This window comes from Mycotypha africana (genome assembly GCF_025528875.1).
Source record: "Mycotypha africana strain NRRL 2978 chromosome Unknown BDF20scaffold_6, whole genome shotgun sequence".
Taxonomy (NCBI): Eukaryota; Fungi; Mucoromycota; class Mucoromycetes; order Mucorales; family Mycotyphaceae; genus Mycotypha; species Mycotypha africana.
This window is the reverse complement of record NW_026515730.1, coordinates 1,512,586-1,529,819: the sequence shown is the minus strand read 5'-3', so window position 1 is coordinate 1,529,819 and position 17,234 is coordinate 1,512,586. Positions and strand designations below refer to the sequence as shown.

Below are 17,234 nucleotides of genomic sequence, written 5' to 3'. Positions count from 1 at the left end.
ATGTTCCACACATATTTTTATCCTAAGCCAGATAATATCAAGATAGATCCAATGGACATATTAGACTGAGGTATTCATGATATGAATGGCGCAGCAGAGACCTGAAGGTCGGATAAAAGATCTCTGGTTCAGCAACACCACTTGTATCAGGTATAGACCCAGACATTATCCAGAAAGATCATGTCTATTCCAGCAATTTCCATATTCTCTTAACATCTCTATATCCGCCTATGAATATCCAATTGTATTCTTTCACATAGTCATATCAACTGATATCAATGATACGATTAATTTGACATGTCTCATGTTACTGTTCTGATTTCCTAGAAATTTCCAAGCAATCCTAGAAATCCGCAAGGCACATCTCATTCTCAGATCAAGTTCCTGAAAAGTATAAATATGATCCCAAGTTGAAGTATAGAAAGAAACTGGTCTTTATCTTTGTCTTTGTCTTAATTGACTCTTAATAAACCTACCACGAGTTTTCACAGACTTTCTCTTTGTCTTTCTATTCTTTCTACTGTTATATCTTACACATACACAACAAAAGAAAAAAGAAAAAATAGCTGTTGACATCAGGACATTCTTGTCAATAGCTAAGACGCATTTTCTAGTTATATCTCTTCTCACACCGACTGATGCACCGTCAACACTTTAAATGAATAAGTTCTTACAGTAACTATTTTGAACTCTTTACCCATAAAGAATAAGCCCGGCTTTCGGCTCTCTGATTATACTGTTGAAATGCATTTAATATCCATATGTTTGGTTATTTTGTTGTAAAGACTTATCATTATTATCTCAACTAGCAGGTCACCTACAAGCTGCTACTTTAAAGATCTTCATTCTCGTAAAAAAAGCATTAATGTGATATCGTTAAGAATAAAAGTAAGAAGACTTTGACATTCTTATCCCTTAAAGCAGGGATTCTGACAAGAAATATGCATTTGAAGGTTTTTAAGCCTCGTGTATTTGGTCGATTCTATGGTCATTTCTTACTTCACCTTGTTTTTTTTAAGCGGTAGAAAGGTATAACGATTTCATACAACTTATGTACAAGGCCTTCACAACTTATATGATGCTGTCAACTAAATACAAGGTTTTATTCCCAGTATCAAATACAGTACTGGAGTTTACGTAGTTTCTATTTAATATGTGGTCTGCAATATTACGTAATTCGCCACTATCCTGAATAAAGTCCAATTTCTAAAATTTTAACCATCTACAGCACCTTCAAATACGACAGGTTCTACCCAACCTTTCACGGAATCATGCCTTATGCAGTCAATCTACATCAGTACAAAGCTATCTTCTAGGCTTCCAATCATCATTTTGACGGGAATTGATCTCTTCAATGCCTTACTGATATCAACCAGTTTTATAGCTGTATTGCTCATTTACTTATTAGTATCTTCTACATATAAACAATAAACTGCTTTTAGTCAGTCAAATCTTTTTGCAATAGCGACAGAATCTATTCTAAGTATGGCAACTCATAAATACAGCTAAACATAACTTATGTATTAGAGGGTGATCAGCTGCCTTTTTTATGAACGTTAAGCTTACTGTCTTCAACACTCTCTACATTCCTCACCAAACCTGACACAATCCCTTATTTCGGCATGCTCCCAATGCCTCTATCTTCTATTTTCCGTTACAGAAAGCCTTATCTTTATCTTCAATTTATTCCCGGGGTCGCTGGATTTTCTCCCATATCCTTACTTCATTATGGTATTATCGTTGACCGCTGTTTATCCCATTTATTACAGTCGGTCAGCCTTAACCATCATGAAGGTTCTTTTTGTCCGCCATTCCTCGGTCAACAATACCAGAAAGTGGTTTTCACCTCTCCTAAAAATTATCAGCTTGATTTTATCTTTGCTTTGAACCTAAGCCGAAGGGATTTCTCAGCCCTACATTGTTTAGATTTACCATGGATTGTTTAGATTAGTTTTTACATTTCGTGCTTATTGGGTTTTCAATTTAAAATGTTCAATAAAAATACTCCGGTTCATCGTATTTTTGTACAAACAAGGCTCGATATTTTTCTTTTCAACTTTACGAGTAGCTACTATGAGTGATTCTGCTTCCATCATGAATGTTGATGGTGCTTCAGTTTCTGAAGCTCATGCAGCAGCTAATGAGACTAGAGATATTGTCTTACCGAACCAAAACGAACATGTGGCTCACATAGCCATTGATGTACGTACATCGTGCAATGCTTTTGGAAAAACGGAAGTCTTTCCTCACTCTGAATTCCGTAATAATAGTCGATTAAATACTATTTGGTATCTACTTTAGATTGGTGGCTCCTTGGCTAAAATAGTGTACTTTACGACCTCTTCTGGTTCTGGCGGTCGTTTGCATTTCAAGAAAATTGAGACAGAAAGAATTGATGAATGCATCGAATTTTTAGCAAAGCTGATGGATGATGCGCGTTTAGTGACGTCCAACGATACAACTTTGGTTCTGAAAGCAACTGGCGGTGGAGCTTATCTATTTTACGACAGGTTACAAGAAAAATTGCCTGGTGTTATAATTCAAAAAGAGGACGAAATGGATTGCCTGATCACGGGTAAAGAATGAATGAAACGGTAGCAAAGTGAATAACGGAACGGTCAAAAAGGCTAACTTTTTTAACATAACTACTTGCTATGGCTTCTAGGACTCAATTTTTTTGTTAGCGAAATTCCATATGAAGTGTTTACCTATAACGAACAGGATCCGGATCCGATGAAATTTGAAGAAAAAGCAAGAGATGTATTTCCTTATATGTTGGTAAATATAGGCTCTGGAGTGAGGTAAGCAATCAAAGCACAACAGGATCGAGATAAACTTTTCTAACTTTTTAGCGGCCTAGTATTCTAAAAGTTACAGGACCTGACCAATATTCTCGTATCAGTGGTACATCAGTAAAGTTTCCTTTTTATTCATTTTCGTTCATTATAATTGAAAACGAACCTAATAATCATCTTTGCTTGCCCTAGCTCGGAGGGGGTACTCTATGGGGTTTGATGTCTTTGTTAACCAATGCGACGTCATTTGATGGTAAAGAAGTCAAGAAAGAAGAAAAAAAAAAAAATTATCGCAAAGCGCAATTGTATTAACCTTGCACCTTCAGAAATGCTTGAAATATCGAAAGATGGAGATAACAAGAATGTTGATTTGCTTGTTGGTGATATATATGGAACAGATTATACCAAGCTCGGATTAAAAGCATCAAAAATCGCTTCTAGTTTTGGAAAAGTATTCAAGAAGGGGGTTCTACAACAGAATAAATTTAGAGCATGTGATATAGCAAAGAGTTTACTTTTTATGGTCAGGTATTAATTTGCTTTCAAGGATTTGCTAACTACCCGAAAGGGAAAGAGTCTCAGTCTGCCTGGTGCTGATTCTATGTCTTGTTGATAGTAATAATATAGGTCAAATTGCTTATTTAAATGCAAAACAGCATAATCTGAATCGAATATATTTTGGTGGCTGCTTCATCCGTGGTCATCCTACTACTATGAACACCCTATCGTACGCTATCAACTTTTGGTCGAGTGGGGATATGAAAGCACTCTTCTTACGGCATGAGGGACACTTGGGTGCCACAGGTGCCTTTTTGAAACATTCAGTTATTCGTAGAGCAAGGCATTCATTCTCATTCTCAGAAAATAATTTCATACCAGAAAGCAATCCTGATCCAAGAGACGTATATGGAGTTTTAGAAGAAACAAATGTTGAATTACGTTCATCATCGACTACACCACCATCACCACCATCATGCACCTAGATTTCTTGTATCACTATCTATAATTGCGCTTCCAAATTTACCCTTCTAATACACCGCTCTTGTCTTTTGAGGAACTGTTTATTTTCGGTAACTTCGGAAGGAATGGAGCTGGAATAAATATACTTAAAGTACCAAAAGAAAAGAGAAATCGAACGACAAAGTAGATGAAACCAAAAGGGTAGCTCCAAACTCGTAAATGATGGAATTGAAGCCGGAGTGATTGATCAACGATTTTAGCAGTGCCAAATTGCTTCGCCTCGCGGAGCAATTCTATTCCTTACAACTATACATCCAGCTAATTCGCTTGGGTTCTATTAACTGCCTACCTACCTGTACAGCATTTAAGATGAGATAACGACTAGTGAAAGGGTAGTATCTAAGCGGATGCAATAATAAGTGCAGTTTTCAGTTGTAGGCTGTATGACGAGAAAATACATAAATCGGGTTATGATTGCAATTTGATATAATTTAAATATTATAAGATACTATGGAATGTTTCTAACTGCCTTATTAAAAGAGTTACTAAGGAGCATATGCTTTTAATACCTTCTCAGTCAGTAAGTTTTTCCCAAGTGAGACATATTACATTGTGGATAAAGCTAATGTATCAATAGCAACATACCATATAAATGACGAAAATATAAAGAAATATAGTCCTTTATTAGGTCTCCATCTTAAGTATAAGACGAAAAAAGACTTTTGCTGTAAATTTGCTTGACTAGCTCTAAGTGAAAACTATTTGGACAAATAATCAATCGACTAATCCAAAAAACAAAGCAAGGAAGTTTGTGTTGCTGTTGTTTGAAAAATAATACAGTTACAAATAGTAATAGGCAACAATATCTCTTTATTGAAGGGAAGAGAATGACAGGAGGCGGTATGAGGAAGAGCAAATAAAAAAACACTGAAGGTTTAATGTATTAGATTTGATATTTGTAGATTGAAAGCAAGGTTGAATGAATTACTCGCTTAAACGAAGTCGGTCAGTTTCTTTTACCCTTATTGACCGGCTGGCCGAACGACCAATCTAAATCTTATGAATATAGATAGTTAAATTCTTATCCATGATCGGACATGCCTACATGTGATCTTTATTGATAGCCTTGAGTAACTATGTGTCTATTATGCCTTGTAGATCATAATGAAGCACAATAAATTACCAAGCTGTGAACTGATTCGTATCTTGTGTAAGGAGTGATAGGTTGATACGATAAAACATATACGCAAAGTATAATCCATTTAATAAAGATAGACTTTTTTCTTTTTCTAGTTTCTACTGTCAAGCAGAAAACAACAGATAAAAATCCGATCACAAACTACAAGTTCTATATCAAATGTTTTTATATGTTGAATGTTGTGATTCAGTTATGAGACGCGTTAGAGCTGTCATTTTGTACGTTCCATAAAAATTGACACACCAGAAATGGTATGGATTAAGAATTATATAATATAGAAGTTTATATAATTAGCTACAGTATTTGTGCCTGAGCTTAACTTTCCGTTTCATGTCATTATACTCTCAATTTCTGTATTCAATAATGACGCACTCACGAAATTAATCACACCAGACAAAGATTTACTTTGCAGGTTTGAGAATAGTTCTGTTAAGGTACAATTATGGCTATATTCCGTTGATATAAGAACGCGGCCATTCTGTACTCAATAATATCATGTCTGGCGATCCTGTTTAAGCCATTCTATTGAATTGTAACTGATACGTAATCATTGTTTATGATCTAATTTCCACTATAGGTTGAAGCAGTTTACTTGGGTATAGTATATGATTGATAACGTATGAACAAATATGCTTTCATATGTAGACTCATACGAAGGCGACTGTGATTCAATTTGAATTTCACTCTGTTCGGGCAAACCATTGGCTTACGGACTTTTTTTTTTTTTTTTTTTTTTAAGTTCCTAATTTTACGCGAGAAAATCCACGGTCTGCATTGCGAACGTGTGTTTAGTCCAATTCGTAGCACACGCCCCAAAGAAAGTGTTTGTCAACTGAATTCCGTTACTTCACTACAAAATTTCCAAACAATGCCAACATCAACAAAAGAAAAGTTGGGATCTTTGAAAGAAAAGCTGAGCCATAGCGATTTACAAATTGAAATCTTGGATAATGAAATAGCAAGAACAAAAAAGGCACTAGAAGAGGTCGAATATGATTTGAATACGAAAACAGCAGACAACAAAGATAAACTAGCAGATCAATACCAAGAGAGACTGAAAGAAAAGGTCAAAGAAAGTGAAAAACGGTACCAGAAGCAGGAAGTAGAGACAACTGAACTATTAGAGCAGGTGGAAAATCTGGAGGAGGAAGGAGGGCTTGATCAAGAACCGACTACCCCATTTCTGAAAAGATTGCTTGAAGAGAAGGATGAAGAAATAATTACGATTAAGCAGAAAATCGAAACAGCCGAAAAAGAGTTGCTAGACTTGAAAAAACAAGAACAGGGTGAAAGGGAACAAGGATCGCCATTGACTGATTCAACTGATGTGTTGAAAGGACATGAGCAAAAGATGACTTGAAAAAGTTTTACAAATATAGAAAGTCGAAAACAACATGGAATGATTTATACCCTTTTATAAAGCGAAGGCTTTGATTCAAGCAGGCTCCTCTTTTTTATCGCATTCCTTTCTTTTATAATCTTATAATATTGCCACAATGCATACTTAATCGTTACTTTTTTTCTCTTTCTTTTCTCTATATAGCTGTTTCATTTTTTTTCTGATTAAAATATGATATCTCGATCCAAAATGGAGCATATTCTATGCTTATTTCTAAATGGATTAAACATTGTACTTTATATATTCATTATTATAGCAATCGTATTTAAATGCAAACAGGATAAAAGATTTGGAGATATTACAGTTGGTATATACACTATGTACGTTCGATCGTTGAATTCTTGATTGCATAATGAAAGCAGATAGATAAACATGCTACTTAGATACTTACATTTTACGCTCCCTTCATAGAGTGCTTGCATTACTGTTGATTGTCAATGAACTGAAAGAATTTGCAATATCTACAAAATACCTCTGTTTCCTGGCTACGTACAAAGGGAGAGGGCTTCTAATAGCTTTGTAAGTGGATAAGATGTAGTTTAAAGTGTAGTACATGTACTTATTGCTATCACCAGTTTTGGTTGTCTCGTTCTGAATACAGGAGTGATCAATATTACAGTTGGAACACTTGTACTTGTTGTTGGTATCATTTATGTCATCATTCCTCACTTGTCTCCAGTATTTCCACCACCTCATCCTATTACAGTGAACTGGCGAAATTGGAAAGATTATTCGGCGGAAGGATTAGATTTGCCGAATCCAAGACATCAACATCCACAACAACCTTTCATGGTAAATAGGCTATCAGTGTGTTTTTTTTTTTTTTTTCAAACATGATGGAGAGTTGTTTCTAAAAAGTTGTAATATAAACCTTTCTCTTTCGTCTGCAGACAGATATTCGAGAGGTGCTAAAGTCTCCTGCTCCTCGTTCAAGTTCAGCTGTTGGGCAGCAGTAGACAAGATGGTCTCTAATTTACATACAAACAGTTTATTAAAGTTGAATTGAAAAACGAACGGTATGAGTCCTGTAAAATACAGTCATTAGGGGTGACTCTACAATTTTTGATGGTCTAAAAGAAAGAGTCGTTATAGCAAAGCAGAAGGTGTTTTGAATGTGATTCTCCTCTTTTCCTCTTATCTAATCCGCCTACAGAAGCCATTGTATGATATCAGAAAAAGGGGTGTACTAGTTTTCATTTTTCGTTTGCTTTCGTTTTACCCATACCTTTCTAGTAGAATACATTTTTCTAATAAACAAATAGCTCGAGATAAATCCACATGATCCTGAGCCTATGGCAATGAGGAAGCATTCCATAAATAATCTGAGGAGGAAGAGACAACACCCTGACAATGTCATGGATGAGGCAGTCAGGGCGAAGGGTGAACGAGTAAAGATCAAAAAGACACCATAACTGAATAAATAGAGAGAGGATGATGCACCACAGGCGAAAGAGGACCACCACCAAAGATGATTCTCGGTACAGAGTTTGAGAAAGGTAAACAGAATAGACAATTCTGACACTGTAGTGATATAGAACAGAGACATGGCAAAGAAATGGGTATCGTCTACATGACTGTAGTCTCCGCCTGTAATGAATCGTAAAGTAAGTAGTTCGTGCCACTGTAGAAAAATGACAGTAAAAGGGATCAAACCGCACAACACAGTTCTGTAGGTGCCATGGATGAAATGAAACAGTACGGTGTGTTAGAATAAGATGTGGAATCTCTTCATTGGAGAGAATCTCCTTACCTTATAAGATCGGATTGATACCATTTGAGTTCAGGTAATGGACGCGGGAGTTGTGTGGTTCGCGAAGGGTATTCTATAGGGTCTGATCTCTCGCCAAAATAAGCACCTACTAGCGTAAGCGGAAACAGGACAAAAAGCCACAGCGAGAAGAGGGATAGCCAGCCTCCGAAAGAAATAGCCAAGGAAGAATGTTGAGTCCAGGCCAGCATACTAAACAAGATCAGGGTGGAGAATAAAACACAGGGTGCCATGGCAGCAGTCTAGGGTCAAATGGAACTGGTAAGCTATCTATCATTGACTTTTACTCCCTTCCACTGCATCGTCCTTACCAAGGTTCCATTCAAAACCCATGATTTGCCTCTGAATACTTTATAGAGTCTCGCACTGTAATAACCTCCAGGTACACTTCCGATCAAATAAAAAAGGACAAAAAAACGAATAAAGGAGCGTGGTTGCATGGGGTGAAACCAGCCCATATGATACCACAAGAGCATGCCAATAAACACCACCGCAAGCTGTATGCCAGATCCTACCAAAGGTGTTAGGATGCCACCGTAAACAGGCCTTCGGAAGACGTCTCTACTGATCAACTTCCACCCAATGAAATCATCCACGCCATCCTCAAAGACCTAAAATCGCATACATTCATTATTGATTCAAACATGTCTTTTTTTTTTTTTTAAGCTGTTCCACAGTTTGTTAGCCATACCCTTAGGTCTTTATCTTTGTCATCGCTGCTGTTGCTATTTAAGAAGGATGAATTTCTGGTTTTTAGAAAAACAAAGACAAGCAAAATAGACAAGATGAGAGTAACGAAGAATCCATTGGTATAAGCTAAGGTATGTCGAGTAAGGTTGGATCTTCGGAAATAAGCTTGCCAGCGCTGGGTGGGTATTTTTCCATCATCGAAAATGACCTTTTTCCATTGGACTGAATAAGTAAAGGATACTTGTGTTCTTCTGTTTGTCACTTTTTGATGATTGTAATCTACAGTCCTTTTAATACAGTCTTCTGTGGAAAGGATACTGAGATAGAGTTAGCATTTCACACATCTCACGTTCGAAAACGAGGAAAAAGGTGATACTTTACGAGTCAGGATATACTTCAAAGCCAATTATCTCATTTTTGGTGTTGATCAAGAATTGAAATACAAGGTGATTGTTGATATAGTACCCATCATTCTAATCATTATAATGAAAAAAAAAAAAAAAAAAGTCAGAAAATGACAAACTGTTGCTAGACACATTTAATGCCTACCTTCTTGAAGCCTAATGGGTATCCGATTTTATAATTATGTTCAGGGGCCTCATTGGTATAGGATACAGTTGCTCCAGGCAAGCCATCCAATTCTCTAAGATATATCAAGAATGTTAATTCATATCGCCATTGAAGTGGTTCGTTTCTTTTTTCTTCATCCTTTACAGTTCTACTTGATAGTCGTTGTCAATAAGTTCTTCTATTTTAATAGTATCTTCCACTTGCCAAGACTTTTCACACAGCAATCGACATTCTTGATCTTTTAAAAAGTGAATCTATATAAAAGAAAAACCCAAAAACTTAGCCTCCATTCGACTGCAAGTTTGATTTGACATTTTTTTTTTCTTTTTCTTTTTACATTGTAATCACTCGGTATCCATCGATCGCCGTTGAGATCTTGGTCAAATACTAGCACACTTCTTTCGCGCGTTTGCGTCAAGGGACAGATAAAGTCCAAGGAGTTGACACTGATGGCAAACGGGTTCTTTAAAGAGAATAGCTTGTTGTAGTATAGAGGTATCACATCGCCAGGTTGATAGGATGCTGATGTTGCTTTCACAGGAGACAAAGATACTATTGATATCAGTAGCAAGAGATATAAACAGTACAGTTTTATCATAAATAAAATGAATAATGTATGAGGGGAAGCCAAGAAAATTGTTGGACAAATGAATAGGTTGACTGTTGGCTAATATCTACGTTGGCAAATCAGAGTTTAAAGTGGGAAGGATAGTCCTTCCCCGCCTTAAATTGAAAGCATTACCAAATCAAGTAAAACAGCAAAAAATGAAAAAAGAGGCTGAGGTACTATCTGTAACAACTGATTTTTTTGATTTTTTTGTTTTCCAAGTGTAACTCAGCAGCAGCTCAACTTGGCAGCGACAAAAAAAAATTAGAAAATAGTGGAGAACATGACACACAAAACAGACACTTACACACATTTTGGAAACGATAACGGCTTTTTTAGAGCACAAAGCCCATCATACTTTCTTTTTGTTTTTTTTTCTTCTTTTCTTTCTTTTTCTGTTTTGCTCTTTTCATCAATAGATAGACACATCTTTAGCAAAAATGTCTAATTCTTATACACTGGATTTACCTATGGATCTATCAGAAAAGACTTCAAACAAATTAGATTGGACAAAAAAAATCTTACATCTTATCACTGGCGCCACAGATATCCTCACCATTTGTATTGTTGCTCCATTGATCGCTACAGAAGCCAGATACCTCGGTGCCGGTAAAGCAGGCCCAAACTATACCCTTTTCGTGGCTCTTTTCACATTACCTACACCGTTTTTCCTGGTTTATTTTCCTTGGATGTATGAAAAATACAACAAATTCAAAAATATTGGCAAGTTTTGCATGAAGAGTCGAACCAATATGATCTTTAATGGGTTTGATACTTTTCTGTGGCTGACAGCTGGTATTGCTATCACTGTTCATTCTAATAATGCCGGAAATTGTGCCCTGGATCCTGATTTAACAGAAACATACGGAGATACCTATACCAGCGCATGGTCAACCCAGGTAAAAAAAAAATAAAAGTTCTGATACGTCACGATCAAAGCGCCCGCCACAAAGACTAAGCTTTCATTACATGAAAAACTTGATTAGTGCAATTTGGCAAAAGTAACGAGCGGATTTGTCTGGGTGACGTGTATTCTATGGTTATCTACGCTTATCTTGACGGCGATAGATTTCTGGAAGGAAAAGAGCTTGATTCAACAGAGATTAAAAGAGCATCGTTTAAACAAGCAGCAAAAACTAGAACAAGCGGAAGATGATCTCGAGGGCTATCCCAATGATAGTGGTAGGGTGCTTCAAGAGGACCCATTTCACGATGAATACCAACAGCAGCAGCAGCATTATTATCATCATCAGCAGCAGCAGCATGAGCCTTTGTTTGACGGTACGGTGCCCATGGGTCAATATAGTACCGCTTCACCTCCTCCCCAACCGCCCAGCAACTTTTCACCGATGCCATTACCACAGCATATGCCTCATCCACCTGCCACCTATTATAACGACAATAGTCTTCCAAATAATCACAACGTGTATTATAACCATCCACAGTAGTAAATCATGGTGGCGTGTGACTTGGAGCTTCATGCGAATAGAAACCTCTTATTTTTTAACATTCTTATTTTTTTTTTTTACATTTTGTTCCATTTTTTCCCCCTTTCTCCCCCTTTGTCTATATGAATAAATTAAAACCTGTTCAGCTGTCTTCATTACGTTATTTAAGAACGAAAATAAACACATCCTTACCCTTATCTGCGCAGTACACCAGTAAAAAGATGCCTATACCGTATTTCGATGCTGATCGATTCGTTGCGTTATTACAAAAAGAAGGGTTTTCACATGCTCAAGCCAAAACAGTGGTTCTGGCCCTTGATGATGTCGTGGAAGAAAGCAAACGCAATGTGACGAATGATCTTGTCAGCAAACACGATCAAGAAATGACGATTGCACAATATAAAGAAGATTTCAGTAAGCTCAAACAAGAGATTCAGACGCTCGAACGACGTGACGTCGAAGAAGTGAAAACAGCCAACGAGCGACTGAAGGATGATATTGAGAAGCTGAAAAAGACGTTACGAGAGGAAATTGTACGGAGTCAAGCAGGGGTGCGACTTGACCTGAATCTGGATAAGGGAAGAGTTCGTGATGAAAACACTGAACAGTACAACCGTTTACAGCAAATTGATGAAAAAATAGAAAACGAAGTGCAAGCATTAAAGGGGCAAATGGAAGGTATCAAGTTACAGATTCTTCAATATATGATTGGCTCTATTACTGGTGCTGGTACACTAGTCTTGGGTAAATAGCAAGAAAACAAAGGATATATATATGTGTGTGTGTATGTGTATGTATGTGTGGGTGTGTATATAGGTGCGCCAATCAGATCGAAAACGAATCGAACGCTCATCATTTTTCTCTTTTTTTTCTCAAAAAACACAGCCTACATGCACTTTTTCAACTAAATTACGTTACTGTTCACCAAGACCCCAAGCACAGTGACAGGCGTGGGAAACTTTATACCATGGGAATTACTAGATATTAGTATCAATAACCAATGTCTCCTTTTGTTAGAGAAAGGAAGAGTGTTGTTGTCCTCAATAGACATGTATCAAAATACCTACATCATCTTGTTTGAATATCATTGTACGTTATGAAGAATGGATAAAGTGTTACTGCTTCTTATAAAGGCCATTATTTCATATGGGCAAAAAATCAAATAACAACCTTATTTTTTTAGCACTGGTAATTTTCGGTCTCCTTTTTTTCCCCAGATTTGCATTTTTATATGCCCAGCTAAGCGAGTGCCCTTTTCCATTTCTCTTTTTTTTTCTCCTTCCATTTCCCCACATCTTCTCTCTAATACAAATGCTTAGAAACATCCTCAGTCCTGCTTTCATTCGTCCTTTATCTAACCAAAAGACCTTGGCGGTGAGAGCCCTCTCTACTTCAGTTATTTGTAGACGTACGCTAATTTTTTAAAAAAAAGGAGGATTGAAACGCGTTATCTCAACCACAAAACTAACACGTGTCTATGGATGTATTCCCCTACTCTACTTTTCAAATAAATAGAAGCTGCTGCTGTGGATGAGCAAAAGACGTATACTCACATTTTGACTGAAACCCGAGGCAAAGTGGGTTTGATTACTTTGAACCGTCCAAAGGCTTTGAATGCTTTATGTAGTGATCTTTTTACCGAAGTCAACGAAGCTTTGCGTGCCTACGATAACCAAAGTGATATTGGTGCCGTCGTTATCACCGGTTCCAAAAAAGCATTTGCAGGTGGGAGGGCAATTTGTACCATCGTATTTTATACAAGTAACATCCCTTGCTGACAATGAAAGTATGTCTTTGTTTTCATAGCTGGTGCTGATATCAAGGAAATGAAGGATAACACATTTGTTGACACTTACAAGACCAACTTTTTGGGTCACTGGGCTGAAATGACACAAATCAAGAAACCCATCATTGCTGCTGTCAATGGTTATGCTGTAAGTTTTGAAGATTTTTTTTTTTTTTGGGAGGGGGGAGGGATAGTATAACAGCTTTCTCACTGTTCCCTTCTCATTTTAGCTCGGTGGTGGTTGTGAACTAGCCATGATGTGCGATGTAAGTTTGTTGAAGAATAAACCCATGTCTGTCTGGGGGGGGGTGTGGGGGAGTGGTTTTCCTAAATAACTTTTTACTGTTTTGTAGATCATTTACGCAGGTGATAAAGCTGTTTTTGGTCAACCTGAAATCAAGTTGGGAGTTATTCCTGGTGCTGGTGGTACTCAACGTTTGGTAAAGGCTGTTGGTAAATCAAAGGCTATGGAAATGGTATTGACCGGTAACGTCAACTTGAACGCCACAGAAGCTCTCCAACTCGGTAAGCCCATATGCTTTTCACGTGCCTACGAGGGTTCTTTTTTTATCCTAAACACACATGTTCTATGTAGGTCTTGTCAGTAAGGTTGTACCAGCGGATGACCTGGTGGAAGAAGCCGTCAAGACAGCCAGCACCATTGCTAGCATGAGTCAACCTTCTGTTCAAATGGCAAAAGAAGCCATTAACCAATGTAAGTGTGAAGCTAGAAAAGAAAGAGACGTTCTTTCAAGGACTCATATTTTTCATGGTTTGCTATCATCTAGCTTTCGAAGTTCCTCTTAGTGCTGGTTTACGTTGGGAACGCATCCTTTTCCAATCCCTCTTTGGCACTGTAAGTGTGTTTACTCTAACATTTTTTGATGTTTTGTCCCCTCTCTCATCTCACCCTATTTCCTTCTTGACCCCATGTAGGCTGATCAAAGGGAAGGAATGAATGCTTTTGCTGAAAAGAGAGCTGCCAAATTCACCAACAAATAAATTGTGCGTACGTTCCTATGAGTAATGAAAAATAGCGTTTATCAGGCTGCCTTACATCCCAAACATGACAGTATTCAATAAAGAATAAAGAATAAAGGCAAAAAAAATAAATAATAAAGTCAATAAATCACTGCCAAGTATCACGTATAAGGTGTAACATCTACACATCATGTTCGCATTAAAACAAGACCTTCTTTGGAGAAAGGAGGAGTGAAAGAGAGAGGGTGAGGCGGGAGTAGGGAGCTCATCTCAATGCTGGCCCTAGTGACGTTTCTAAAAACGCTTCATCTCAGCTTGGGCACAAGAGCGGGAATACATGAAAAGCTTATAAAATCAGCATTGTATATAGTTTATAAAAAGAAACCGTGATTTTATGGTAGTGAAAGAGGGTTTCAACAAAGCAAATAGACCAAGTAAAGAAGAATAGATTGTTCATTGAGCAATGATGTGACATAACATCGCTTGACAGCATCGATAGGAGCGAGAAGAAGTGGGTAAAGATCGTGCTTAATGTTTTGCTCTCTTAGCAAGAGCACTACTGTCAACTCCTTCGGTTCTTCTTTTCATACCACTGCGTGTTCTCCTGTGGGAAAGTACCATGCAAAAAGTTAGTATGTGATAAAATGTCCCTTCATTAGATTTGCATGGTTAAAACTCTACTGACACATTATCTGCTGGAACAGTATTCATTTCATCAGAAACGTCACTATCCTCGTGAGAAGTCGCTTTTCTTCGTTTCATGGCTGCTGATTGCTTCGTCTTACTACTGCTTCTCTTGGGAGGGCGTCCCCTTCCACTTGTTCTCGTTTCATAAGTACCAGCATGTTCATCAGAATCATCGTTGGATCGTTGTTGACGTCGTTGAGATGCTCGTCCTCGTTTCTCCAAAGCCGATGGTTGTTTACTGCGAGTGGCTGCTCCGGTGGATTGCTTGGTAGGTCTGCCCCCTTTAGACGAACTAGAAAAAAGAAAAAAACAGAAAAGGTCATCGTATCCTTCATGGAAACATCATGAGATGATACATGACACAAAATTACTTACGTTTTTCCTGTGGTTTTAGGTTGCTCGTCCTTTTCTCCCGATTTCTTTTCAGACCTATCGTCTTCTTTTGGCTCCTTTGTATCGGTCATCATCATTTCTTCATCTTCTTGCTTCAATTCAGACTGCTGTTGTTCTTGTTGTTGCTCCTTCTTGGATGCTTGTCGATGATCGCCATAGTGTCGCTTGCCTTCCACTCCTTCTTCACTATCAGACTCTTCTTTCTCCTTCTTGTCATTTTCTTTTGAGGTGGCATCTTGCTGACCTTGATCCTCTTTAAGGTCTTCTGTGTCTTTGTCTTCCATCTTGATATCAGCTTCCTCAGACTGAGTGTCCGCTTGATCATTTCCAGCTGGCTTGCTTTCCTCGCTATTAAAAGTGCATCAGTCATGGCATGAATTAAAAGTCATCCTTTGTAAAACTACACTCTCCAGTGTATACCTCTGTTGTTCTTCTCCCGCCTTTTTTTCTTTAGGCTGATCACTTTGATCATGCTCATTTCGTCTATTTTGGAAGAAAAAAGCCTCTTCCATGTGAGTTCGAGTACAAAAACGAGAATAGATACGTTACGTAACATTTCCATCCTTTGTCGTGCGATAACCTACGCTGTCTCTTTCCTACTGTTGTTATTGGCGTGTTTTTTGCTATGGTTGGTGGTATGCTTCTTGTCACTATTTTGGCTATGTTCATATTGGACATATTACTAAAGTTGTATCTATAAAAACACTTGAAGCTTACCTTCCGTGATTTTCTTTGCCATGTTCTTCTTTCACTGGCTTGCTTTCTTTGCCATTTTTCTGTTGGTTGCTATTCATCATCATAAAGTAAGCAATGTGGAGTCATAAAGCATTGGATAGTATTGTTGAACCCTTACTCATCATCATGATCCTCGTTGTCTCGGTTGTTGTCAGCTGCTGTAGCTTCTTCTTCTTCATCTTCTTCCTTCTGAACATACGGCTCAGGACGTTCGTTTTCAGGTATTTCGCCTAAATCCCACGCCCGACGAACACGCTCTTGGTCTTCTTCACGAAGCTTATCAAAACCAACAATATTTTCAACAGAACCTGCAGATTTCTTCATGTTTTCAATCACCGTAGGCGTTGCACATGTCCTAAAGGCAAATAGTCTGATCAGTGTTTCAGCCTCTTCTCTGTTAAAGATTCGGATATAGTCCATTCTTACCAATGACGATAAATAACACCGTGAAATTGTGCTACTTCCACTCCAAGTCTTATATCACCTTTCTATCATGTTGTGATCAAAAAAAAAAAAAAAAAAAAAAAAAAAAAAAAAAAAAAAAAAAAAAGATTGAGTCGGACATATCACAACAATAGCGTGTTTTTCAAGCATCTATTTACGCCAATCGTGCGATCCCTTGAAGGGCATAAATCTTTGGCACCATTACAATTACTTCTATCACTCTATTTCAAATGGGCATGACAATAAGCAATGATTTTCAGCAAGGTGTGTTTTTTACTGAAAAGGTTGGAGAGAACTCACTTTAGCGTACTAACAAAATTGAGAGCAATTCGCGTAACATGAGTAAAAGAAAAATGGTGGCATCACTTTTCTTTCCTTCCTACCTCAAGTATGTAGACCATCTTTGGAGCAATTTTTGTTTTGAATAGAAGAAAAAAAGGGCAATCAATCAAAAAATCGCATAAAAAGTAATGTCTTTTTATTCGGTTGCCTCAAATTGACGTTGCCATTACACAAATTTAATGCAAAATTTTCCCAATGGCATTCTCATGGTGCGTGTATGAGCTTTTTCGGGTAAAGAGTACGCTGAGAGTGATATATACCAACGACCCACTGTCCCCTCTCAGCCCTCACCATGTGGTGTAGGCAGCTAGAATAACTCGACTCACACCTATCAAACTCTTTGCTGTTTATCTCCCCTTTGTCTTTTCTTATTTCAATTCAGGTCCCGTCGTTTCTTCTATTCTATTCGTTTTGCAAAAAAACACAGATTT

At 37.6% G+C, this 17,234-nt stretch overlaps 10 protein-coding genes across 10 annotated transcripts; 7 read left to right on the top strand and 3 right to left on the bottom strand.

Annotated features, from left to right (window-relative positions):
* Nucleotides 1–1,631: 1,631 nt before the first annotated feature.
* Nucleotides 1,632–1,946, top strand: BDF20DRAFT_836345 (uncharacterized protein; the record flags this gene model as incomplete). The annotated part of the gene is made up of 1 exon (XM_053078947.1): nucleotides 1,632–1,946. The coding sequence occupies one exon, from the start codon at nucleotides 1,632–1,634 to the stop codon at nucleotides 1,944–1,946; it is 315 nt and encodes a 104-aa protein (XP_052935842.1).
* A 127-nt stretch (nucleotides 1,947–2,073) lies between these two features.
* Nucleotides 2,074–3,778, top strand: BDF20DRAFT_821811 (pantothenate kinase; the record flags this gene model as incomplete). Its single annotated transcript, XM_053077641.1, has 7 exons — nucleotides 2,074–2,202; nucleotides 2,374–2,575; nucleotides 2,666–2,801; nucleotides 2,861–2,912; nucleotides 2,988–3,048; nucleotides 3,122–3,323; nucleotides 3,412–3,778. 7 exons carry the CDS (start codon nucleotides 2,074–2,076, stop codon nucleotides 3,776–3,778), a joined length of 1,149 nt encoding a protein of 382 aa, XP_052935841.1.
* Nucleotides 3,779–4,919: 1,141 nt separating this feature from the next.
* Nucleotides 4,920–6,313, top strand: BDF20DRAFT_836343 (uncharacterized protein; the record flags this gene model as incomplete). Its single annotated transcript, XM_053078946.1, has 3 exons — nucleotides 4,920–4,965; nucleotides 5,248–5,387; nucleotides 5,693–6,313. The coding sequence occupies 3 exons, from the start codon at nucleotides 4,920–4,922 to the stop codon at nucleotides 6,311–6,313; spliced, it is 807 nt and encodes a 268-aa protein (XP_052935840.1).
* Nucleotides 6,314–6,418: 105 nt separating this feature from the next.
* BDF20DRAFT_574067 (COPI associated protein-domain-containing protein) lies at nucleotides 6,419–7,423 on the top strand. The gene is made up of 4 exons (XM_053075783.1): nucleotides 6,419–6,672; nucleotides 6,764–6,871; nucleotides 6,928–7,144; nucleotides 7,243–7,423. The coding sequence occupies exons 1-4, from the start codon at nucleotides 6,524–6,526 to the stop codon at nucleotides 7,306–7,308; spliced, it is 540 nt and encodes a 179-aa protein (XP_052935839.1). The 5' UTR covers nucleotides 6,419–6,523; the 3' UTR covers nucleotides 7,309–7,423.
* A 67-nt stretch (nucleotides 7,424–7,490) lies between these two features.
* BDF20DRAFT_913864 (uncharacterized protein) lies at nucleotides 7,491–9,978 on the bottom strand (the record flags this gene model as incomplete). Its single annotated transcript, XM_053084116.1, has 9 exons — nucleotides 7,491–7,499; nucleotides 7,578–8,019; nucleotides 8,103–8,362; nucleotides 8,432–8,731; nucleotides 8,812–9,127; nucleotides 9,192–9,283; nucleotides 9,360–9,453; nucleotides 9,525–9,634; nucleotides 9,718–9,978. 9 exons carry the CDS (start codon nucleotides 9,976–9,978, stop codon nucleotides 7,491–7,493), a joined length of 1,884 nt encoding a protein of 627 aa, XP_052935838.1.
* A 461-nt stretch (nucleotides 9,979–10,439) lies between these two features.
* On the top strand, nucleotides 10,440–11,132 carry BDF20DRAFT_796624 (uncharacterized protein; the record flags this gene model as incomplete). The annotated part of the gene is made up of 2 exons (XM_053076282.1): nucleotides 10,440–10,886; nucleotides 10,974–11,132. Coding segments are annotated over 2 exons (606 nt in total), but the record flags the coding sequence as incomplete, so codon positions are not given.
* A 318-nt stretch (nucleotides 11,133–11,450) lies between these two features.
* BDF20DRAFT_574133 (uncharacterized protein) lies at nucleotides 11,451–12,514 on the top strand. The gene is made up of 3 exons (XM_053075784.1): nucleotides 11,451–12,113; nucleotides 12,321–12,385; nucleotides 12,453–12,514. Exons 1-2 carry the CDS (start codon nucleotides 11,558–11,560, stop codon nucleotides 12,341–12,343), a joined length of 579 nt encoding a protein of 192 aa, XP_052935836.1. The 5' UTR covers nucleotides 11,451–11,557; the 3' UTR covers nucleotides 12,344–12,385; nucleotides 12,453–12,514.
* Nucleotides 12,515–12,746: 232 nt separating this feature from the next.
* BDF20DRAFT_942419 (ClpP/crotonase-like domain-containing protein) lies at nucleotides 12,747–14,483 on the top strand (the record flags this gene model as incomplete). Its single annotated transcript, XM_053084807.1, has 8 exons — nucleotides 12,747–12,843; nucleotides 12,954–13,160; nucleotides 13,242–13,369; nucleotides 13,452–13,487; nucleotides 13,575–13,746; nucleotides 13,817–13,936; nucleotides 14,010–14,077; nucleotides 14,158–14,483. The coding sequence occupies 8 exons, from the start codon at nucleotides 12,747–12,749 to the stop codon at nucleotides 14,221–14,223; spliced, it is 894 nt and encodes a 297-aa protein (XP_052935835.1). The 3' UTR covers nucleotides 14,224–14,483.
* Nucleotides 14,484–14,543: 60 nt separating this feature from the next.
* BDF20DRAFT_875437 (uncharacterized protein) lies at nucleotides 14,544–15,873 on the bottom strand. Its single transcript, XM_053081325.1, has 4 exons — nucleotides 15,703–15,873; nucleotides 15,265–15,630; nucleotides 14,888–15,181; nucleotides 14,544–14,806 (listed from the first exon to the last, which is right to left on the bottom strand). Exons 1-4 carry the CDS (start codon nucleotides 15,792–15,794, stop codon nucleotides 14,731–14,733), a joined length of 828 nt encoding a protein of 275 aa, XP_052935834.1. The 5' UTR covers nucleotides 15,795–15,873; the 3' UTR covers nucleotides 14,544–14,730.
* BDF20DRAFT_573965 (uncharacterized protein) lies at nucleotides 15,868–16,889 on the bottom strand. Its single transcript, XM_053075782.1, has 6 exons — nucleotides 16,845–16,889; nucleotides 16,762–16,770; nucleotides 16,620–16,682; nucleotides 16,444–16,505; nucleotides 16,136–16,372; nucleotides 15,868–16,068 (listed from the first exon to the last, which is right to left on the bottom strand). Exons 1-6 carry the CDS (start codon nucleotides 16,860–16,862, stop codon nucleotides 15,996–15,998), a joined length of 462 nt encoding a protein of 153 aa, XP_052935833.1. The 5' UTR covers nucleotides 16,863–16,889; the 3' UTR covers nucleotides 15,868–15,995.
* Nucleotides 16,890–17,234: the final 345 nt, after the last annotated feature.